General features: G+C 43.0%; 1 protein-coding gene across 6 annotated transcripts; it reads right to left on the reverse strand.

The window, feature by feature from the left end:
- Positions 1–2,683: 2,683 nt before the first annotated feature.
- LOC113026684 (protein phosphatase 1 regulatory subunit 12A) lies at positions 2,684–23,973 on the reverse strand. 6 transcript variants are annotated; one of them, XM_026175728.1, is made up of 25 exons: positions 23,417–23,968; positions 18,368–18,498; positions 17,891–18,009; positions 16,577–16,733; positions 16,295–16,439; positions 16,125–16,199; positions 15,907–15,986; positions 11,788–11,996; positions 11,536–11,645; positions 11,247–11,441; positions 11,002–11,084; positions 10,808–10,897; positions 10,569–10,670; positions 10,374–10,475; positions 10,208–10,298; positions 9,999–10,124; positions 9,808–9,928; positions 9,579–9,682; positions 8,228–8,287; positions 8,115–8,137; positions 7,974–8,037; positions 7,733–7,837; positions 6,537–6,587; positions 6,267–6,317; positions 2,684–3,964 (listed from the first exon to the last, which is right to left on the reverse strand). In XM_026175728.1, the coding sequence occupies exons 1-25, from the start codon at positions 23,690–23,692 to the stop codon at positions 3,878–3,880; spliced, it is 2,757 nt and encodes a 918-aa protein (XP_026031513.1). In that variant the 5' UTR covers positions 23,693–23,968; the 3' UTR covers positions 2,684–3,877. The 6 variants fall into 6 exon arrangements, with proteins under 6 accessions (XP_026031513.1, XP_026031516.1, XP_026031515.1 ...); XM_026175731.1 differs by having other exon boundaries at positions 11,247–11,444; positions 11,788–11,972; positions 23,417–23,938; XM_026175730.1 differs by having other exon boundaries at positions 9,808–9,910; positions 23,417–23,938.
- Between the last annotated feature and the right edge of the window lie 549 nt (positions 23,974–24,522).

Genomic DNA, 24,522 nt, shown 5'->3' on the forward strand with positions numbered 1-24,522 from the left:
GTTATATTTATGTTATAATTAACTAATTAATAAAAGCTCCAAAGATAAAGATCACCATCGTATTTTCCGTTATTGCATTTTTAAGCTTTCCAGTGCTGCACCTGTCCTCCTGTGGGCTGTGGGAAAAATAGATAAGGTAGATAAAACGTAGGGCTCTATGAATGCGTGCTTAAAATAGCTTGTAGTCTGAAGTCCTTTGTTTGGGCAGTAAGACTAGAAAAGCGCCAGTCCTCTGTCAGTACCAGCCACATACATTGAACCTCTCAAATAGAGTGTAAGGCTAAATACGAGGTATCCTGTGAAGTTTTTGATCGCTGGCTCTAGGACAACACTTTTATGAGTGTCCCTGTTTCGTTTGTACCGTGTGAGGACACCAGGACATCAGAGCAAGTGGGCAGCTTGAGTCACATCCTGCTGTTACTTTGCTTTTATTCACTAACGCATAAAAAAAACCTTTAGTTTCAGTTTGCGGAATAAATGAGCAGAAATATAACATTAGTTTCTTGGGGTCTAACATCACTCTAATAAAACGCCCTACTCAAGCACAAACACGCATTGAACACCTTTTTTTTTTCCAAGTAAGTATATTTCAAAAGGTGCTATGGACATGAAATTCTTACCAGATGTGGTAGCAACCCATCCAATCTACATACAAAAAGAAATAAAGCCATAGATGTCCATGAAACAAATTATGTGCCAGTTATTTAATGGCAAGCCTATTTGTTGAAATGTCACTGCATCAGTTTTTATCATAAAGCTCAACTTAGATAAATCATAGAAAGAACTCTACAGTGTATTGTTCTGGGCTGGGTGACCTCTTGCAGATATCCCCAGTAGTGTCAACCCAGTGTCCAGACCTGTGAATTTGCCCCTCCCTGCTGCCGTGACTGATTCAGATAAAGAGGTAAACGATGCGTTTTGATTTGGCAAGTCACACAACTTCAGATTTTTGACATCAGCAGTCATTTAACAAACAGAGGAGATGATGCTGGAGCTGTCGGCTCTGATGTTCTTTGGTGAATGCCGATTGATCTGCATAGTGCTGCACAGGTCCCACTGAAGGAGTTTTTCTAATCTAAAAGTCTCTGAATCTGCTCTTCCCATTCCTCCTGGCAGTTGCGGGATTGATGCCCTCAGTTCTGTCCAGGTATCCTCATGTAACGGCCCATCTCAAGATTTCTGCTCCGCACTCTTGAGTATGTGCTGGTGCGTCATTCACGTTCCACAGGAACAGCTTTAACTTCTTATCTGCATCGGGTTTATGAGCCATAAGTTATTCTCTGCGCCACAAGTGTTTAATCTCTGCAGATTTATTCTCTGTGTGCACCTTGGAAAAGATGAAGATGTGCCAGAGGTCTGCTGTGTTTCAACAAGCTCAACTATCTTGGGACTGATAGTCAGGGTGTCGCCACATCTACTGATTCGGTTTGGAGACAGTGTGTGTTTTGCGAGCCCCAAATTTATGTGCTTATAATTGATGACTCAATGGATTCATTGATTTACAGGAGAAAATCTTTAGTTAGAAACATATTCTCTGTATACAGGTCAGTCTGTTAGGGTCAGGTCAGTCACACTTGCACACTAAAAGTGAATCCAAAGTAAGATTTGGAATACCGAAGCCACCATAAAGCTGTTGCCAATTCGGTTTGGGTCTTAAAGTGTATGCTGCCAAAATATCCAGTTAACCAGTTACTGAGAGAAAATGGCCAAACAATCAACCTGAAAATTTTGGTCTGTTGCCTGTTTTATTTGATGTTGATCTTGGCTTTACTTCCCCGATTACAAAAGCATTGTCTCAGATTTATTTTTATTGCCGAGTCCAGAAAACAAACTATAGAAATAAAAATCAAATCAATTATTGACCGTCAGCTGACATGCAGCATTGCATTACTCGCACCTCTCGGTGGCGCCAGGGAGCTGCCCGTGCAGCATCTGGCATCATGCCGGGGGTCAGAGCCACAAACCCTGGGAAAAGCAGTGCTTTGTCCATATAAGGCTGCAATCCATCCGCTTCCCTCTTCCTCCCCAGTTCCCTTCCTCTCTCTTTCTCAGACCTGAGGGATATTTAGAGAGAGCGCCTCAGCCAGCCTGCCCTTCCTTATTAGGAGCTCAGCTTGTTGTCAGAGGTTCTAGCCTGCAGGACAGTGGTCCATCTTTCTACTCTCAGATGAGACAAACAGATGGATGGCTCGTGTTAACTACACTTTACTGCAAGTGGGAAGAAACACTGGGACTCGCACAGCTTCACCCATATGTCTGAGCACTCCAGCATATGTAATGACACCAGCTTCTATCATGTCAAGTAGCTCTTGATGTATTGTCCACCTGGGAGCAGAAGCAGATTAATGCAGCAGCACAAACATACTTTAAATACATCTGTGTTGGACTGTTTCCTCTTTTAGGCCTCTTGGTGTGTTACAGCTGTTCAGTTTCTCTCTTTTCCCCCCCAGTGACAGAGGACATCTGGCTACCAGCAGACAGACTAACAGACACCGTGCACATGGATGATACAGTATAGTGTGGGAAAACAGAGCTAAACGCAAACAAACAGGTGACCGCAAAACATAAAAGTGAGCCACTCAATGACTAGAGTTACAAAAGAGGCAGGAATCCATCTGGGACCTGAGTGTTGTGTACACTGATAAGACAGTCTGCTTGAACAGAGGTGGATAATAACCAAGCATTTGCTACAAACACACTTTTATTAGGGTGCAGACATCCATTTAATATATTAGAAAACCAACATGTGAAGCAAGGCTACATGGAATTTTACTTCAAAGGGGTATTGTTCAAGGCTAACATTTATACACAGACTGCACATAACCATGCTCCTTTGTCAGAGGAATTGATGCCGAAAAATTATGAAAATATTTAATCCAATGACAACCAAAAACCACTCATAGCATAATAGGATGTGCAATGACCTCTGATATTCACCCATTGGTAATTTCTAACTCTACTTGCTTAAAGGCAAGCAGTCGTGAGGTGGTAAACTGAAACGTTTTCTGTCTGGAGGACGGGCAAAGCCTCGCAGATCTTTAGCGCTTTGCAGAGAATAAAGTGCTGCGGTCGACCGACCGGTCAGTTTTTGTGTGTGTGCTTTTCTTTTTTTGTTTTTAAGAGCATGGAGTGTATCTGTGGTCACAAAAATATAAAAATGATGTGGGGAAGTGCATAGGTGGAGAGGTAGGTGGCTTCAAACACTTGCACATGGAAAGACAACAACCCAACAGACCTTCACGGATGACTCCCGTTGTCAGGATGACGCTGAATGTTTAAACAAGAAAAAAGAAAGAAAAAAAAAAAAAAAGTAGGATGCACCGAAATCTTTCTTGCCTGACAACACATTACATTTGGACTGCGAGTAGGATGAGGGGATTGGGGGGGATGAAATAAAAATAAATTGTGAATGTGTGTTGTGAGATGTGTTCACAAAAATAAATACTAACTGGGAACTTTAAGGCCCAGACTGTCTTGTGTGCATCGAGGAAGTACGGATAGGAGTGCACAGGAGTGCGTTGGCGCTCACCATGACGCACAGTTTTGCGTGTTGCACCAGACACAGAGTGTTCTGGCTGTTGTCGGGTCTCATGATGCTACTGTGGAAGCCTCTGGCCGCAGCCACGGGGTCTTTGCTGTGACTATCCGGCATTAAGGCACACAAAAGACACGCCAGCTGTTCGCATAGAAGCACCACAATCCAAGTCATGCTGTAGTGCTCATGTACGAAGGACTTTCTGCTGCTTCTCTCCCCTTCTCTCTCTCTCGCTCTCTCTTTGGCACTGGGAGGAATGTATGGCAGGGAGTGATGGATGGATAGGTGGGTGGAGGGAGGCGGGGGGATCCCTGCTCTTCATGTCACTCTCTCTCCCTGCATCTATTTGGAGAGTTTGCTGATGACACGGATGAGTGCTCCATTTTCATCTTTAAGGCGCTGGTTGTCTGCCTTCAGGTCAACCAAAACCTGGTGGTAAAGATTAAACTCACTTTAAAACAAATTCTTTACACAATATAAATGCAGCTTTTATTTTACATTTGTCGTGGTCACATTACTGGATCAATGAGCTGTTGGATGTTAAGAGATTAATGCAGTCAACAGGTTTGTGACTCTGAAGCAAAACCCATAAAGCTTCTTTCCCAGGAGTCGCAGCGGCAGATGGATCTGCACAGATTTGACGTCGGATGCCCTTCCTTCCTGGCACAACCTTCCCAGGGTTTTCCATCTCCTCCCAGTCTTGAACCGCAGATTCGCATTAGGCGAATGTGTTAATCTGCACTGTAGAGCCAAAAACTATGCACAATATAAATTTGTCCAATCTCCCCTACAAGGTCATCTCCATCTCACCGTCCTGCTATTTTTACATTTCTCTCTCGCTCCCTCTCTGGAAGTCAAGCTGACCTCACTTTCACGTCGAGGGATCAGAACTGGGTCTCTGGCTCTGAAGTCCACAGTGTCTAAGCCCAAAGGCAATGCCTGAGGTCAGGAGCACAAATGGAAGAAAGCTAGAGCTTTATTTTTTGACATTCATGGGCTGAGCAGTGAATTTGTCCCCCATGGTCGGGTTGTCAGCATAAAGTTCCGCTGTAACATCCTGAGGTGTTGGAGAGAGGACCTCTGCCCTCATGTGCTGCCTCACAGTGCATTGAAGGCTTATTTATTTTGGCCTCTGCCCAACAACCAGCCCAACTTGCCAGATTTTTGCTTTCTGCAGCTTCATCCTCTTCCAATAAAATGAATTTAAAGTTGTAGGATTGCCATTTTGTCAAGGCTTTCCATCACAGATGAAAACGTGGGTGAAATGAGATATCCAAGAAGTGATTTTGAAAAACAAAAAAAGCAAACAACAACAAAAACAAAGGCCCTGGGAGCTGTTTGGCCGTACACAACACCTTGAAGAGGAGAGGAGCCTAAATTTATTCGAGTATAGCTTTTGCAGTTTTTTCCAGCAGGCACTGTGACCCACTGTAGCAAAATCAGCACTTGAAACTAAACCACATCATTAATGACTTTGCCATTAACTTCTAAATCAGCAAGCTCAATATAAAGAACCAGTAAACAGCACTTCCTAAAGTAAAGTAACAGCTATCAGTGTAGTTATGTGTGCTTTGTTTGTCTGATTAACTACAGGGAACAAAAAGGCTGATATAGATAACAGTGCCATTTAGTATTTCTACTTTTACATTAACAGTACAGAGAATTGACATCCTGTTGATAGGCTGGTTATTAATAAGTCAACAACTCCTTTTAAACCAAAGGGTTGATTATAAATTGCTGCCTTAGCCTCCAAGCCATCAGATGTGTGATATATATATATCAGGTGTGGATAAACTAAGCATTTAACATGTTACATGTTGCTCCGTCTACAGTTCACTGAGGCTTTGAATATCAGAAGTGGAACTAATAAACCAACTTGATAGCAGAGAACGAAAAAAAAAGACAATAGATTCAAACCTGGATCTAAAGAGCTCATTGAATTTGAGTGTGATACTGTAATAAGATGTAACTGTTGCAACAGTCTCTTGTGCCCCTTCTTCTTTTCTAAATATTCCACAGCAACCTGTAAGTGGAATTACTAGAAAGTGGAAGTTTTAGCCACAAAGTTGCCGAGTCATAAACCCGTCTGCAGACTAAATAACTGCAGAGCTCCAAACCTCCGCTGGCATTAACATCAGCACAAAAAACTGTGTGCTTTCATGGCCCAGCAGCTATGTAGGTAATGTGTAGGTGGCCCAGTACTTTTTTTATATATTGCACATAACTAAACACTGGATATACAGGGAAGCAGCGAGCCTGCCTCAGTCAGGTTACAAAACTAAATATCATCTTGTTTATTTGATGTTTTAGAGTGGGTGACACGATGAGCTTTGCTTTTTTTTTTACCTTACTGATCCATTTAGCTTTTAGCATTTTTAGTTATTGATTTATAAATAGAACTATTCTGTTAAAAGCCATGCTTAATCATTTGTCTGCTGTTACACAGAAGTTTATTATCTTTCGAGAAGGCAACAAAATAACTCATTCTGTTCAGAGTCACAATGGAGACCGCAGAGACATAAGATGCCTCAAGTTGCTAAGCAACTAAATGAAGAAATTGGCTCCAACAGACACCACCCTCGTCACACCACCTGGACACGGTGCAAAACAGCTCTCTACCTTGTGCTCTCACCACACTGCTGGACAGCACAAGCGAAAGCCAAGCTAATCGAGCAGAAGCATGCAAAAGTGCCCGTGGGCATGATAAGACTCGTTCTCAACATCTTCTCACCTTTAGCTCCTCCTCCAGCTCCGCCATTCGCCGCTCCAACATCCTTCGATCCTGGCGCCGGGGAAAATACGACATGGGAGGGTGGGGAGCAGGTAGAGAGAGAAAAAGAGAGAGTGACGTAGAAGGAGCACAAAAGTTGAGCGAAAACAAGCGAGGAAGTGGTTTGAGTGAGTAGAGAATAGAAAGCGTCAACAGACAGCAAGAGTGGCTGTAGTGTGGCAGATGAAGCGAAAACACAGCAAGTAACATCATTAGCAAGGGATGCATTACCTTCCTCTCCCGCTCCAGCAGGGCTGAACAGTCAGTCAGACGCTCCTGTCTCTGTTGAATACAATAAACCACATTTACATAACCCGCACTGGTATTTTTACATGATCACATGCAGGCCTGTATGCAAAAAGACATCAAAAAGGTACACCCTGGAACCATGGACACAATAAGCCTGCATGTGAAACTGGGAGCTCACTGCTAGTAGTAGCAATCCAGAATTGTATTTGAATTCTGCTTCCTTACACGTCCTGAGGATCTGGCCCCGTACAGAGCATTTAACTGTCACAGTGCAGGCTTACAAGTGATTTACTAGAGTTTTCAAAAGTAGAATAAGAGGCAGAGCCTTCAGCATTCAGGCACCGCACCTGTGGAACCAGCTCCCAGTTTAAGTTCAGGAGACAGATTACTTTTTTTTCAGAAAACTTAAAGTTGCGACAGGATTAGGTGAACATGAACAGAACTCTCTCGTAGGTTCAGGCTGCTGGACTACACATCACTACTGCCATTAACATTTGTCTTCTCTCTCCTGTAGTTTGTGTTTTGCACTGTTTTTCCCCCTCTATGCTCTCCTTTCATCGACCAGTCATGGTAGACTGATTCTGCTGGACTTCTCTTGCTGTTAAAAGAAAGTTCTTCCATCCCACTGTTGCCAAGACCCTAATCACAAGGGCTCATCAATGGGGGCTCTCTGTCTAATATTTTAAGGACTTTAAATTTACAAAACAAAAACCATAGTTGTCAATTGGTGCTATATAGATCAATTTTAATTAGGGAAAAAAAATGTAAAAAAAATTACTAAATAAATAAAAATTAAAAATATCCAAATTCTAAGAACCTTTTTAATCTAGTAGCGGTCTCACTTTTCCCTCATCTGGGTAGAGAATTTGAAGGGTTGCCTACGGATCACTGACTGTACAATACACTCCCATTGGAGAATACAAAAAAAATAATAATAATAATATGCAGAAGGTATGAAACCAGGATTCAAATGCAGTCGAAGGCTTAAAACAAAGGGAACATTATATGGGTTTCTATATTTAGCAATAGTATTTGAAATGAGGTTGAAAAAAATCATAAGCAGTAACAAAGAACCTGCCTTACTAGTTCCACCACTATGAGCTTCTTGCTTTGACTCTGCGTGGTGAAAGACGACAAGAACAGTTTCTGTTTGATTTTTCGTGTGTATTTGTTGTCACCTGCGTGGCCTTTTCCAGATCCAACCTGGTCTGAGTGACACTCCTCTGAGTGTCCTGGAGCTGTGACTGGAGCTGGCTGTTTTGTCTGGAAACCTCCTCAAACAACTGACAAACACCACACACACACACACACACACACACACACACACACACACACACACACACACGCAATGAAGAGTTAGGACAAATAAGGCAAATGTATCGCATGATCTCAACAGCGATACATTTGCTGTCGGTTCACCTTCTTAAAGTCCTTCGTCTCAGATCCTCCTCCCCGTGTACGGTCGCTATAGGATGAGTCCGACCTGGTTATATGAAAACAAAAAGGTCATCCACACTGTGAATGGAGAAAATTCAGATCAATCAAAAGTGGGATTCATACCTGGAACTCAAACGTTGGTCTGTCTGTAAACAAGAGGGGGGGAAAGCAAATACCTTACAGCTCTTTTCTTAAGTTACATTCTAATGAGATCACAAACAAGAGTTCACGCAGACCTGTGAATTGAGCCCACTGGTGGAAAACTCTTCCTCTCCACTGGGATCATTGTCTTCACCCTGCAGACGACACAGACAGAACAATAGGTTCTTACAGACATTGGCCCACAACAATCTACTAACTTTGTGTTGCACTCCGTCTCCGTTTTTTGCAAAACACTGGGAAATGCCTAAAGGCTGCCGTGTGGTGGGACACACTACTGGAGTACAGAACCAACACTTATGCAAGCTCCCGAACCAAAAAACAGAGACGGACGGGAGTTAAAGGTGGTTAAGATGAGACGCATGAGCAGAAATATTACAGTACTGTGCAAAAGTCTTAAGCCACCCCCGATTTCTTTATATGTTGGTAGGAAAATGGTAAATAAATGGCATCAATTTACTGACCAATTTCTGCTATTTTTTTTTTTAAAAAAAAGAACACACTTCACACAGTACTGACCTATGCCAAGGTTTGAACCAGTAGCTCTTTGGAAATCAACAAACAATAACATTCCTTTCAACATGGTCAGGTACAAGGACTGGACTGGACTTGAATGAGTGAAAAATAAGCCAATGTCCAAAGCAAAACTTTGGAAGACTTTCAGAAAGTCTGGAGGACTATTGGATGGCTCATTGGAAGTGAAACCCAAAAGAGTTAGGGGTGGCTCAAGACTTCTGCACAGTACTGTATGTTTAGCTGCGATGCAAGCATTTTGTCATTGACCAGTCCAATAATCAGATATAAATTTGTGTCTACTACATTTCTGTGAGTTAACTCTTTTCCTACAAAGACGACCTCCCTGTATCCTTAATGGCTTTTGATGCAAACCCAGTCATTTTGTTACATAAGCTGAAGTATGACGACCTGCTCGGTTCAGAGAAGAGCTTCGACAGTTATCTCTAGTAGGCTTTCAAGGGGTAAACAGTTAAGCTAAATCAATTTGATAGTCTGCATTTTTTATTAGACTTGAATGTGAATAATTCACAAAGCCAGGAGAAACGTTACCATGTTTGTAACTTGTTTAGCCAAATGCAATAACTTACTAATGCAAAGCTAACATTAGATTCTTACCAGAAAAATAAACAGAGCGCCAAAAAAAATCTTTTCACTTGAAAACTAAAAGGTTTTTGGCCAGCTAAAGGCACTTTAAGAGTTTTAGCTCTCTAGTGAATATTAGAGTGCCTGACTGTTTTTCCCTTCAGTGTGATGCGTTGTGCTCCTCCTTCATAAAACCCTAACGTCAAGTTTTCCCCTTATTCCTCCTCATCGTACACATCTTCGTTTTCTATTTTCTCCCGCCAAATTTGTCTCTTCTTATGAGCATATCCATCCTGCATTTCATTTTTCAGATTAATAAGCAGAATTTACCTCCCCGGTCCTCTGTGCCTTCCTCCTGGCTTGAATTTGCCTCCTCTCATTGCGCTCCCTGGCCCATCGCTCTGTCTCGCTCTCCCCTGTGTTGGCCTCCACATCTGGAACAAAGCCAGACAGCAGCCTTTTAAGACCAAACTAATGTTTGCGAGCAAAAACCACACGCTGATGAGCGAAGGAAATGTGAAAACAAAAACCCAAACAAGCAACAAGGGCGGCAGCCTACCTCTTCTGTCAGAGGTCTGAGGTCTAGGTGTGCCAGCAGGTTGTGTGAGGCCCAGCAGGTCTGACTTCTGCAGGCTGGCAATACGAGACCTCCAGCTCAATTCCTGTAAACACAGCATCCCCTACTTTGTGACGTCACATGGTGTTACATAAGGACAGCAGTCAACAGGCCTCTAAAGTGCCGGCTCTCACCCCTTCCTCGCCCTTCTTCTGCTTTGCTTCTTTCTCCTTCTCCTCTTCCTTTTCTCTCCCTTTGTTGTCCGTCTTCATGGTCTGTATGGTCTTCTCTGCCTCCTGCAGATCTGTTAGCGTTACCCCCTTGAGGTGAAAGAAAACACAGTCAAGCGCCAAACTGACACAGCCTCTATCAGTAGGGCGAACATCTGAGCAAGTATCCCCACCTGAGTGGAGCGGCGGGATTGCCGTGCATGTCGGGAGCGAGCTTTCCTCTGCGCCTCTGCCTCCTCATCCCGCACTGGTGTCAGGTAGGACCTACATTAGCCGAAACGCAAGTTTAGCAACAAAGTCGCGCCCTTCGACATCCTCAAAGACACGCTTATCACTCACTTGCGCCTCTGCTTGGCTTCCTGTTCGCCTGCGGTCGTGCTCTGAGAGTTGGAGGTGGTAATGGCTGGTTGATCCTTCTTTTCCGTCTGTTCCTGAGGAAGTCTTTTCGTAGAAAGAAAGATGAAAGGTGACTCATATTGGTCCAAAGGAAAAAAAAAAAAAAAAATCGTACATGCAGTGTAAAATGAAAAATACCTCTGAGCCAAGACACTATTAAGGCGGCCGAGTCCAGCAGAGCTCGTTCCTGTGCTAGCTGAGGTCACGGTGGGGTCATCCAGTCTCTTTCCATAAGATGAGCTGGAAACAAGACAGAACCCATTGGAAACTCAAAGGCACCTTTCACAGTCGCGCACAAATTAGCGTTTGCCGTTAGGGGACAGTGACAATTACACACAAACAGCAGAGTTAGACGGGCAGTGAGCAGCATGACTGACCTGTGAAGCAAAGACGGGGTGGAGCTAGTGAGATCATTTCCTGACTGACTATTGAAGCGTCGGGTGTAAGAGGAGCTACGGCTTAGCCAACTGAGAGAGAGACACACACACACACACAGGGTGACAAGGGGACATATGCAGGGATTCGGATTCTGGCTTCACAAACGCGGACGTGTATGAGAGTTGAGGCCCACCTGTTGGAGTTGTCAGCAGTGTTATCTGGAATACTGAAGAGTCTCCGTGTTGGATTGGGCGGCACTCGAGCAAGCCTTGGCTCCTGAGCGCGAGGGGGAAGAGATCAGTTTGTCATTTATTTATGTGACTCAGTGAATGGAGGCAGTAAAGAAGCCTTTATTTGGCCTGTCAAGCTAGATTTATAGAAGTACGACTGTGGTTTCATGAGTGTATAAACCTATGAATCACGCGAGCGCCTGCGTACCTTGGTGTCAGCCTCAGAGCTGAGGCGGGGGCTGGAGGCAGAGCGGCTCATGCCGAGGCCGGACTCTGGAGGTCTGCTGGTGTCCTGGCTGGGGTCAGATAGCCCAGCTGAGCCCAGAGTCACAGAGCTGTCCGCCTTCCTCAGAGATGTTCTCCATGACCCCGGGGCTTCAGTGACTGGAGGCTTGCTTAATTCCTGCTACACACACAGTCAACATTTTTATTATCCTGCCTTGCTGTCACACAGCCGTACATGCATCTCATGTGTTCCAAGTCTTTTTCCCGTTTACCCTTTTCACTTGGCTCGCAGTGGTGCTTGTTGACATGGAGGTAGGAAGCAGATTGGTGGTGTTGCGCTTGTTGTTCAAGTTGTTTATGATTTCTCGCTTTTTCGCTTTCTCTGCAAGAGTGCAAAGGTTATTAAAAATGCTCTTTTGCCTTCTTTGTATGAGCGCAAAGGTCATTAGGATTAATCAATAACAATAACTCTGAACTATAAACACAGCCAGCAGGTACTTCAAAGCAGAAACAGCTTCTCTCACCTGACTCTGCATCGCTCTCAGACTCGCTCTCCTCCTCTGAGCTGGAGCTGCTCGAGGCTTTCGCCTGGCCCTGAGACTGGTTCTGTCCCGCCTGGCCCTCCTCCTCCTCGTCCTCTGCCGGACTGCTCTGCAGGGCAGGAGGCGGAGGGTGCTTCTCCCGCTCGTGGAGGCAGATCTTCTCCTTGCTGCTCATACGAGAGATAGAAGTCCTGCAGGGGCGGGGCCAAGGTGGGGGGGGGGGGGGGGGGGGTGGAACAACAGGTGGCATGCAGGGAGCTGATCAGTGAGGGTAATCATTCCATGTGCAGCCAATTAGAGCGAGCATGCATCAATCAAGACCTCGGTAGGTGAAACAGTGGGTCATTTTCTGTGCCGCCGTTTCTGCTTCGTTTGTAATTGTGGCCAATTGCTTTGCACCAATTCGAGCCGTTTCCTTAAAGTGAAACGTTGAAATCATTCACACAGATTAAGGAGCAGCCACAGAAGTGAAAAGAACAAAAAAACAAATGCTGTCTCTCAGTGCCACACTACATATTAATGGTAAATAATATGGTTTACGTGCACATTTGGCCCTATTAACCAAGACATCAACAGCAAAGCACCCATCCTCTGAAAAGTGTTTGAATTATACTTGTTTTTACTCGAGAAGGAGAAACAGTGAAAAATGGCATTCAAAGATAAAATAAGACATCTTTTCACGGAGAAACAAAGTATGCGTTTATATCGTCAACAACACTTAGAGGGCAATCATTTTATACTACCTGAAAAACTTAAAACATCCTCGCTTAGTTCTACATGACTTTTCAATTCAACATTACAGAGAAATATTTATGCTTTAGTCAGTTTCTGTTTCTTTTACCCCGCTTGACCAACTTCTACCGGTTTTTGCAAAGTTTTGAAAAAGTCCTTTATTTCTACTGTCTACTGCATATTGTTAGCACACAAAGAAACATGCTGGGATAACAACAGGACACCTTGGGACACTCTCCAAAGACACATTGTTTACCTTTAGAGTTTCCTGGTTAAATTAATGTTAAAAAAATGTTATAAAAAAAATGTATATATTTTTTCTTTTTTTTGTGGAGCTTTTAATCAACTGCTTGCAAACGCTTGCACTGCTGCATGAGAAGTCACAAATTTGAAAACCTTTTTCTGACATTACATCATATCCTGTGCATCTACTGCTCTACTATTCCGTTCCACCCTTTTGGCCTGGAAGGCCCTTCGTACTAAGAGCAAAGAGGATCCTACAAATTTAAGACTGTTTAGTCTTTAATATCTAACGTGAAGGAATATGACAGCATTATTTGAATGTCTTTAAGTCACTGGCATTTTTTTTTCCATCTGTAATTTTGTTTGTTTTTGTTCTTGGAATCTTTCATGTACAGAAAAAAAGAATCCATCTACCTAACCATCTCAACCATCTTTAAATGTATGAAATACATCTTTAACACTGTTTTCTTGATCCCCTGTTTACATGAGCACATCACATTGGATGTTCTGTGAGCGAGCACACCAACCTTCACTGTAGTTTTTACGCTGCATATACTGCAATGTTGGAATTTACTCGTATCACCCACCATTTTATTTTACTGTTAATATATTTTTTTCCTTCTAGTGTTTGATGGCAAATATAGTCTTGCTAGGGGGACTTAATTATTTGTTGTAAGCAGTGTTGGGTAAGTTACTTTAAAAAAGTAATTAATTACTAATTACTTAGTCAATATTGTATTTAAAATACTTATCTAATTACTGTGTCTGAAAAGTAACTTAATTACTAAATAAGTAATTTACTAAATACTTCTTAAAACCCCTATAAACCTTGAGTGGACAATCAATAGAAATTAAACTCTTTAAATAATAAATACATTTTTTAAAGACGGAGACTCTACAGTACGCAGCGGTAGCATCTCTTCCACAATGTAGCCTGCAATCATTTTTTAAGCTCACCTTCAGACGCTTTCTGTGCTGCTGAAGTAAAATCAAGTTTTGCCTGCTTAGCAGGAGTTGCCACGGTGTTATCCATGGATGATGAACAAGGATCACTCGGAAGTGTTTGTCTATGCTCTCGTGTCAGGCGCTTCAGTAGATTACTCGTGCTATTAACAGCAGCCGATAGTTTTTTTTCTCCCCAGGACATAGCTTACATATTACTGTAATATTCTTGTCTGCTTGTTTCAGAAAGGTGAAGAGACGGGAATATGTCCATTTCATAAAACAGCCACTCGCTTCAGCCGAGTCCGACATCTTCCGCTTTAGAACAGCGGTCCCCAACCCCCGGGCCTCGGACCGGTACCGGTCCGTGAGTCGTTTGGTACCGGGCCGCGAGAGTTGAGGCTCAGGTGTGAAATGTATAGTTTTCAGGGTTTTTATCGGTTTTCAGCGTTATTTTGTTATCGTTTATATCGTTTACTCAGTTTTCCTGGGTCTTTTCAGGTATGGTTTATGCCCGACAATATTTTCATGGACCGGCCTTTAAGGTGTCGCGGATAAATACAACAAAATAAAACTAGTACCGGTACCGAAAAAAAGAAAATGTATTCATACCGGTCCGTGGCGCAAAAATTGTTGGGGACCGCTGCTTTAGAATACGACTATGCAGCAAACTGGCGCGAAATGATGTGCACCTGCACTGCAACGATGTTAAAGCGGCAGAGTTTACTTCTACGTTTAGAAGACAAATTATTGAAATTAAATAATGATATTCAGCCAGTTTAATTATTTTACAATGTAACGCAAGTAAATTGTAAGTAACTGTAATTAAAATACCTAAAAATGAACAGTAATTAGTTACTCTACTTTTTCAGTGGAAAAGTAATTTAATTACAGTAACGCGTTACTTAGTAACGCATTACACCCAACACTGGTTGTAAGCTGCCATTTGCAACAGGCTGGATTTAGCATTTACAATGTGATCAGCAGCGTTGGGGAGTAACGGAATACATGTACCGCCGTTACGTATTTAAAATACAAAATATGAGTAACTGTATTCTGTTACAGTTACCGTTTAAAAAGGTGGTATTTAGAATACAGTTACTTTGTTGAAATAAATGGATTACACGGCGGTACTTTCCTGTTTCATATTGTCGCGGGTCAGGACTGTTTGGGTTTTGTTTGACAGCTACGTTCTGTTGTCCCAGGTGGCAGCGTTACGGTTGCCATGGTTACAGGGTGACGCTCTTTCTCTGCGTGTTTCCTGGGTGAGAGAGCGGCTTTTTGTTGTTGTTGTGCTAAGCAGGATGCTACATGCTCTAAAGAATGTAGCCTCATGGGCAGTGTAGTCCGTGCTGCTGGGAGAATGGACTGCCATACCCGTTATGTGTCTGTGAGCGCGAGGAGGGAGAAAAGGGCGAGTGGAACACTACGAGTTATCATCGAGCAGAAACAGGAGCTGGAAGCATGTAAATATAATAATAACCACTGCAGCCAAGAAGAGTGTCTGATGAGCCCAGTTGTAAGTAAGCTATTAAGACGCTGTGTTCGTGTTTTCCTCCAAAACAATAAGTTCCGTTGGAGCAGCCTTTCAACGCCTCTCTCTGTTTCTCGCTAGCAAAGTTGACCCAGACAACGAAGTAAAGCTATTTTTCGGCTACGAGCCCAACTCGGAGCCCGACATATTAGTCAGAGGTCCCTTTAATACGGTTCGGAGCCGCGGACCTTCAGTAACAGTCATAAATCACAGCAATAGTACATTCACGTAGTTGTAAAAAAGCATGATAATATATTAAGTAATCCAAAGTATTCAGAATACGTTACTCTCATTGAGTAACGTAACGGAATACGTTACAGAATACATTTTGGGGCATGTATTCTGTAATCTGTAGTGGAATACATTTTAAAAGTAACCTTCCCAACACTGGTGATCAGATGCAGACTTAAAAAGAAAGCATTAATATTCAGTATGAAACTGAGAGACAGACTGCTACATCTACCCAGGTTGGTGGGTAGAAGTAACACAGCTGAAGGGATGGGAACACTGGGACTGTCACACCTGCATGCAGACAACAGCTGGATCAAGGATTACTGGGATTGGGCTGAGGAACAGCATAGCGTGTACACACTCACACACACACACAGATATACACAAACATACGGACGCACCAACACACTGGCACTGACCTGCGTGGGCGGACTGGTACCATGGGGATATGCGAAATGGGCTCAATAACAGGAGTCTGTTTCTCTTTCTCGCTACGTAACTGAAGAGGAATATAAACAGACATAAACACAGAGAGCACTCGCCGCTGGAACGCCATCAATCATGACAGGTCTGTCCGAGCAAGTGAGATAGTCACAGTGCCTTGTGTGTGTGTGTGTGTGTGTGAAGACAGACTCACAGCGTTCTGCTTCTTCTGCAGCTCCTCCAGAACGTCCACGAGGTTCTCGTCTGCAACATCTAAAGGTGTTTGTCCCTACAAGGACAGCCACAGTGATCAGTGATGGCACATGCTAAAGCTCCAATCACAGACTGAACTGCAGAGGGAAAGCTTGTTCGCCGTGCCCTCACCACATTGTTGACGGCACCCATATCGCACATGTTGTCAACCAGCAGGCTGCACACCTCCTCCTGCCCCCAGTGAGCTGCTGCGTGCAGAGGCGTCCACCCGTCAGTGTCGCTGCAGTCCACATCCACCCTGCACTGTAACAGTACCCTGAGCGAGGTGAGGGAGTTGGGAGGAGTGGAGGTGGGGGAGAGAACAAGGCTAAGAATAAAAGCCGTTTGACTTGGCATGGTAACAAAATTAAACAAAAGTCAACAAGCTGCTCTTATGTGTGCACTTATGCTCACTTCAGGACTTCAATGTAGCCTTTGGCAGCGGCGACGTGTAGAGCCGTTGCCTTGGTGTTTGGGTGAGGTGTGAGTGTGCCGTCTCCTGCCAGCACCGCCATGGCATCCCGGAGCATGATCCTCTCCTCTTCCTTTCGGGCCGTATCCACGTCTATTCCTGTGACAAGCAGTGACAACCTCGAGTTAAGAAGCACTTCAAAGCATCTAAAACTCCCCTTCCATTTAGATCTATGATGAGTGATGACATCGGGGTTACAAGTCAGGTTTAATGTACTCTAACTTAAGTTTTGTTTACGAAAAGCTTACAAATATCAGGACAATTCTGTAAGTAAAGCATCCCACACACAAAAAAATAAATACTTGTGAGTGTAAATTTATCTCATATACGTCATCTGTGCTCCCGGTTGTATTTGGATCTCAGCTAACACACATTCGACAGAGATAAAAGCACAAGCCTGGAGTCCAGAACAATTAAGGTCACAGAACATTTGGTGCACGGCCGCTGTCCTTGTTTCTTTGCCTCCTTTTGGAATGAACAGGAAAAAGGAAAAAATGAAGTTCTGAGGCTCCATATTTATAAAAAAAAAAACAAAAACTGAAGCCTGAGCTCTGTATGATTTCCTGATTATTGCTGCTTGTGAAAAACTAACGCAACCGGCACCAAAGCTGTGTAGAATCATCAGTATAGTTAATTCCTTGAAATACTCCCAACATCATCGCTTCGGTTGACTAACACATGTGAGCTCACGTTTGTTTTCAGTCTTCTAACTTCAGTAAGATTACTGACTGTACATAAAAGTTCTCTTTTAATTTGGCATCATCACTCATCACACTGAAAATTTGATTTTTGGTTTCAGGATTGCAGGTTTGGCCTAAAAATACAGATAACACGGAAACGCACAATATCCGATTACAAGCAACCTTGCATTTGTGTTGATTCTACACAAAAGTAGGGTTTATATTGTCTTTTAATTATTAAGATGGATGTGCACATCCCAACAGAACTGACAACCTTGAATCAAGCCCCCGTGCGCTCACATTGGGAGCAGTTATCTTGCACAATTGCCCATATTTCTCGTGTGCTTAACCTTAAAACTGAGGAAGCATTTCAAGGCTAGGATCTCAATCGATACTGTGCCCAAGTCCAGCTGAACTGTACCTGGAGCCACATCCTAAAGTGCACTAGAGTACGGCACCCAGCAATCACAATAGTCAAACAAGCTAATGTGACTGCATGTTATGAGTCACTTAGAGGGAGGACACCAGAAAGGTGGAGAGGAGAGGTTCCAATTCTCCCGTTTTTGTTGCTTTTACCTTGTTTTTTAATTTCAGCTTTCAGGAGCCTTTCCATTGCATCTTCTGTGGCAACATCCAGAGGAAGCTCTCCCTCGCTGTTCACTGCTCCAACATGAGCACTGTGTTCTATCAGATACCTTAAAAAACAAAGATACATTTGTCAGATAGCAACGGTAAAACCTGAATGGAGGATAAACGAGTTTTCTTGGCACCCTCCGATGAGCTTTTGGCCTTCAGTCAAAAGGAAGATCACTGGTTCACTGAGTTTAAAATACATTTTTATTCAAGTCAAGTAACACCGACTGTTAGCCTTAAATGTATGTCGACCGATTGTGCAGTCAACCCCCTCTCCAGAAGGCCAATCACGAGCCTGGGAAAACCCTGAATATGTGTGAGTTTTATGTGTGTTATCTAACACTGATTTACGTCTGTGTTTTCTAATCCCTCAGCACCACTCGGCTGTGATGTGACAAAGTGATGGTGGTCGACACTCACTTAGCAATCTGGATGAAACCGCAGGAGGCTGCAGCATGCAGAGGAGTCCAGCCCTCGTTGTCTCCTCTGTTGACGTCGCTCCCGTTCTCCACCAGGAACTGCACCATCTCAGCGTTTTCATCAATGCAGGCCTGCCAGAGGACAAACGTCCGCATGATTGATTGCCGTGTACAAGTGTTTACTGTTTATTCTGACATTAACAAATGGATGCCAGTCTGAGTACAGTTTCAGTACAGTAGAGGAGGTCTCTGACCCACTTCACCATGGTTCGTTGCTAAAGGCAAAACTCCAGACTCTTCCAAAATCTGTTAAACTCAACCAAAGCAGCGGGGCTAAAACAATGACTACTGTGTCTCCTTGCTGTAATGACTTTCTGCTAAGTGGGTTGCTAAAAGCCCTCAAGTACTTTCCAAAACAGTCATTTTGCAGCACAAGTGAAACAGCGATTCTATTTAGCAGCTTTTCCTCAAGCTAGGTCGAGCAAAGAATCTAAGTGTGATCAAACACAAGTCCCGGGATAAATCCCACGAGGACCTCATGGGATTTTGCTATGATAGGTTACTTTGATTTAAGTTAATATTTATTAAAAAGAGCCAGATGGAAGGTTCTTGTACTGAATAAGTGTTTTTTTTGGCTGCTTTTTCACTCATTTTCAGCTGATGGTTTTCAGAGGAATGTTTTTATTTGGTTTTTTAAGCCACTTAACTCTGACCTATGAATCATTCAAAAACTAACTCAAGAGATAAACCAGTTTTGAATCTAAACGTAACAGTCAACTTCACCAATAACCACTTTTAATTGGCAGCTATTAGCTAACGACAACATTTCCCGGCATGGTGTGCAGTGTGTCCTTAAACACTGAGGAAACAGAACAAGTGGATGACAAAAGGAGATGTGGGTAGCTTTAAAAAATAAAAATAAAAAAACTGGCAAATGGACAGTCTCTTAAAGTCATGGCCTTAAGAAATAAGGAAAAAAAGAATCCAGCCGAGACCAGAAAGATGGATCTGGCCTTTCATCCATCTACTGTTTGCTCTGGTCTCATCAGAACGGTGGCTGTCAATAAGCCATTTTTAATTAAGGGAAACGGGGAGAAAAGCCTGAGGTATGCGCCAAATTACACAGGAACTGGACTGAAAATCAGTGGCAGCACCGATTCCTCACGCCTGATGGATTGACGGATCCAAATTTGAAGCTTTGAGCTCAAAAAGGCAGCCAACATCCAAAGAAGAGCATCGAATGTCTTTCAAGAAGCCTGGAGAACAATTCCTGAAGAGTACTCAAAGAAATGATAAGAAAGCTTGCCAAGGAGAGTTCAGGCCGTGTTGAAGAATAAAGATGGTCATACCAAATACTGACTTTCAAAGGCATTAAATATGAACAAGCTTCATTTTTAGCTTGTATAATGTATTTCCATGCATGTTTGCAAATGTTTCCGTATCTACCACTACACCAATTTCACATTTTCCTATCAAAATATAAAGAAATGAGCCGTAGCTCAGAATCTGTGCGAAGACCAAATAAATAAAATGTTAATAACACAAAAAACTAAAAATATATTACTAGCGTCTGTACCTACTCTTTGATGGTGTAAGAATCAGACAGGGAGTAACATAAGATTATGCTTTTGTTATTCTTCATTTTTGGGTGAAAACTGATGTAGACACTGACTTTATAAATAGCATTATTAGTTAATTTACGAATGTCTTTTAATTACAGGGATGCACTGATATATTAGCTCACATTCACTAATGTTTAACTGTCAATTTAGAGCAGCGTAAATGTTCACTGACTGAACTTTGCAGCACTCCATAATTCCATTCACCTGTCTATATAATATTAGTAATGCTCTGTGTTTGTGAGTCTCTACTTCAAAAGTAAGATAATAAGTAAGACAATAGTTTACTCAATATGTGATATTATGGCAATTTTGAACATTTTCCTATATTCTGAGTATTTTTTATTTAATATTTGCAGAAAATTTGCCTCCTATCAGGTGACCTACGCAATCGTCTCGTAATCAAAAGCGGTCGTGAGCGTGCAACGCCCTCGAGCTCTGAGCAAACATTTAGTCACCACAAGTTGCAGTCGGTTGCAGAATGTGAAAAAATTATTTTCTAGTTGCAAGGAGGTTTCTTTCCTATTTTAACTTGTGTAACTTTGAATTAGGATGCGGTTTTGTCATGCTGTGTGCGTCCAGTGTTGGACGATTTTTTTCAGTAAAGTCGCTTTAATGCAAGTTTGCTCGGCTAACACCATCTCGGGAAGGCGGTGCATGAGATGAGCATTTTCATTGATTTGATGATAATATCGATATTTGGTGTCCCGGTATCGGTACGATATGAAAAATATCATGACATTATGCTGCCCCACGGCTATTATAGCCTACGACTAAAACTAGGCGGGAAATAAATATTTGAAGTAACAAAATAAAATCAAAAACTACACTTTTGAAGTTTTTGTCTTATTTAACTTTGTCAACAAAATCAGCACGAATAGGCTTTGGTAAATACTTTTGTGTTTACTGGAAAAACCACATGTGTGGCTGTGAATCAGGTGTTTGCATTGTGATCGCCGCCCTGAGCTTCTGAATAATTAAAGAACACTAAAACTAAAACTGGCACCCTCTCTGAAAACTAGCTAAATTGAACAGAAGAGAACGTTTTCAATCGTAAACAATGAAACCACTCTTTATTAAAAGAGGGATCATGGTGTGCCATCTTTTTAGTGGGTACCTGTTGGCAATGAAGCTATTCCTCTGTATTTTATCTCATATATGCATGTATGCAAAGACAAGCTGCTGCAGACTCACTTTGGAGGAGTTTTCGACGATGCTGCTTCTCCAAAACGAGAGCGATTCTGAGTAATCAATAAGTGAAATCAAAAGTGACGGTCCATATTTTAGATACAGTGCCAACACAGTTTCTCCTGCTCTCTCAGAGTTTGCATATATGTAAACATCTGTAATACTCTGAAATACAAATGAAGTTTAAAAAAAAACTTTTCTTTTTTTAAAAAAAAAAAATAGCTGTCAATACATTTCACTAAAAACTACAAATGTTAACTTCACGAAGAAGGTTGCAAAGTCATACGGATTCCTCCTCTGGGGACTACAGTGTTTATTTAAACATTATAATAAATTTAGTGGCAATCTACTGCGTAGTTGCCGAGATCGGCCTGGGCCAATGCGGCACATAGCCAGTGGCATGGCTATAAATACTTGATAAAGGTGGAGATTTATCTTTTTGTGACTCTGAAGCAAAGCTGAACTGAATACTAACAACAAAACGATTAGTTTAATCTGCACTGGTGTCTCATTTCACTGATGTCAGCAGGTGAGATGATATTTACTCAAAAAATGTGACGTTACCGAAGCAGTTCTTCTGTGGGACGTCACAGCGCCAAGTGTCTGTAACACGTACAGAAACGTCTCCATCAGGCCTGTCTTAAGCCACCTAAGAGGCTTTTCTTTTAGGCTAAATCAACTAATCACAAAGCTGGGGAACGCCTCCTCCTTCCCTTTTATAATATGAGAGATTTAGGCAGGTAATGCATGGGAAAAAAAACAAAAAACCAAAATGTGATCATTGTAAGAGCTGAAAATGGGGCTCAGCAACAGCCGGAGGGGGGGGGGGGGGGGGGGGGGGGGGTCGCCCACTAATGGAGTGGGTGCTCTGAGCTGAATGAATGAACAGTGGGTACTTCTGGCACCCTGCGTGTGACGACGGTCCATACACACACATACACACACTCTCAGCAGACTCCTTCATTGGGTCATCAAGTGACTCATTGTGAAAATCGCCTTTGACAACAGCAGTTTGTGCTGTTTGAGGCATGTTTTCCATTTCTTCATCCGAAATCCCTAAAGTCCCCTCCATGGGGAACTGGCAAAGGGAAGGAGAAAGAGAAAGCAAGAAGAGGAGGAGGAGGAGGAGGGAGAAGACAGAAAAGGCTTTGGATGAAGAGGATGGAAAGTTTGGAGAGTGCGGGCCCTATATTTAATTCGAGTTTCCAGGCAACCGATGAGCAATAGGGGGAGAGAGGGATGGAGGGCAAGGAGGGTGACCACACTGGGTGACCGGTCGGACATGTGGAGCCACCAGAAGACTCATCTGAACCAGCCGTGGTGGGGCAAATTCACTAAACTGCCTCAAAATTGGGAGGGAAAAACCACATCTGCATGAGCACGCAGGCCAGAGGACTTCGAAGCAGATCTTTTCTGTATGTTCTCAGGAATCCTGGTCAAAACTCATCTGACCCTGCTTTCACTTTATGAGATGAGACAGCAATGTGTTTACCACACAGTGCCATTAAAGTGGAGGAAATGCTGCATCACCGAGGGCCTGTGTGACAGTGATGGTGTCCAGAGTGAGCCTGGGTGTTATGACTTAAGTCAAGAGCAGGGACAAGAGGAGGACTTGAACATGCACCGAACAAGTCCAGCCTATCTTCGACTCATGAACGCAACAATCACGAAAACTGCAATAATAAAATGTAAGGGTGAAAACTTCAGTTATAATGCCCTCCCTCTTTTCTTTTTTGCTTTAAGACCTTTAGATAGGACGGTGAAACTCTCTCTCCCACTACTTTCCTGACTCTTCGGCAGGGCCTGTATGCCACAAGCCTGCCCATAACTGTCTAAAAATGGTCCACCAGGCTCTTTGGTTTTTACCGTCTGCTGCCCTCTCGTTCGCTTTTTTTTACGCCATAAAAAGAAGCCTGTAATTTACTAAATGCAACAGTGCGGATCAGACAGCCTCCCAACGGGCTAATAAACCAAGTTTGCTAGTGTTAAACAGGCCAGAAACTCTTCCCGGACTTTATAAAACAAACGCACAGAGGAATGAGTGATGGATTACAGGAGCTGCTGGGCTGGAAGTACGTTAGTGGTCCATTTTACCTGTGAGTCCTCTTCGCTGTGAGGATCATTAAGGGATCAACGCTGAGCCCTTTTCCCTTTAGATGAGCGACAGTTGTAGCAACTGTAGCGATTAGCTCGGGCAGAAAGGAAAACTAGCTGCTGACAGTTAGAGGGGCAAAACTTCCTACCTGGTGAAGCGCTGTCAGTCCGTCTACGTTAGCGTGGTTGATGTCAGCTCCCTGTCGGAGCAGCGCTGCCACCTCCTCCCGGTCTCCGGCGGAGCAAGCAGCCATAAATACGGCTCCTTGGGCGAACCGAACTTTCGCCCGGCGCGTTCCGGAACCGCTCGAGATTTCCCGGGACTCCGAACCCGTCTGATCCGTCTCTGAGCCCAGCCATCGCTGCAGCTGATCCTGCCGTCGCTGCTTGGCAGCTTCGGACCGGGAATGGTCAGTGGCCGCCATCTTCCCTGGTCTGTCCCGGACAGATTCAGCTCATGGTACGAGGAGAGAAGCGGAGTGCCGTGTTTGGATTCCGCACCCCCGCCCTCAACACACCTCCCGGACTGCGCCCCCTGGCGGACAACACGACATAGCGAACTTCTGCGACTGAGTGGCAGTTCTGCGCTGCCTTCAGGAACTACTCGGAAGTTTCCCTGTTATTTTTTTTTTTTTACCACAACCACATCAATTTAAGGGGAAAAAAAGTTCAGACAGTTAAGATGACCAACCACACAATCAAAGAAATAACACAGATTCCCTTTTAATATTTGTTATATTATATATTTATTATATTATATATTGCAACACAAACACAAAATTATATAAGTAAATACAACAGTTTTTATGTTTTTCTGTCATATTATTTTAATGCTCGTTTTTTTCTTTTTTCTTTTTGTTTCTTGTTTTGATCTTTATGAATAGAATAGAATGCCTTCATTGTCACTATACAGATGCATCTCCTACTCAGTGCAAACATGGCGGTGGGGGGTAAATACATATGAACAGTATTTAGACAATATATATATATATAATGTACAAATATAAAAAAAAAAGAAAAGAAAAGAGAGAGAGACAGAAAAGTAAATATGTAAATAAACAGCGTTTTGTATTGTTTGGGTTATTGCACATGGAATGTAGTTTTGCACAGTGGTGTGTTTATCAGTGCATGTGCATGTGTAAGTTAAGGGTAGTTATGGCTAATAACTGGATGATACCAAGTTCACCAGCTTTCTTAAAAGGCCAGAAGTGATGAGACTTATGTGTGACACGTTTTGCTTTTATATGTGAACAGA

This window comes from Astatotilapia calliptera, chromosome 7 (assembly GCF_900246225.1).
Source record: "Astatotilapia calliptera chromosome 7, fAstCal1.2, whole genome shotgun sequence".
Taxonomy (NCBI): Eukaryota; Metazoa; Chordata; class Actinopteri; order Cichliformes; family Cichlidae; genus Astatotilapia; species Astatotilapia calliptera.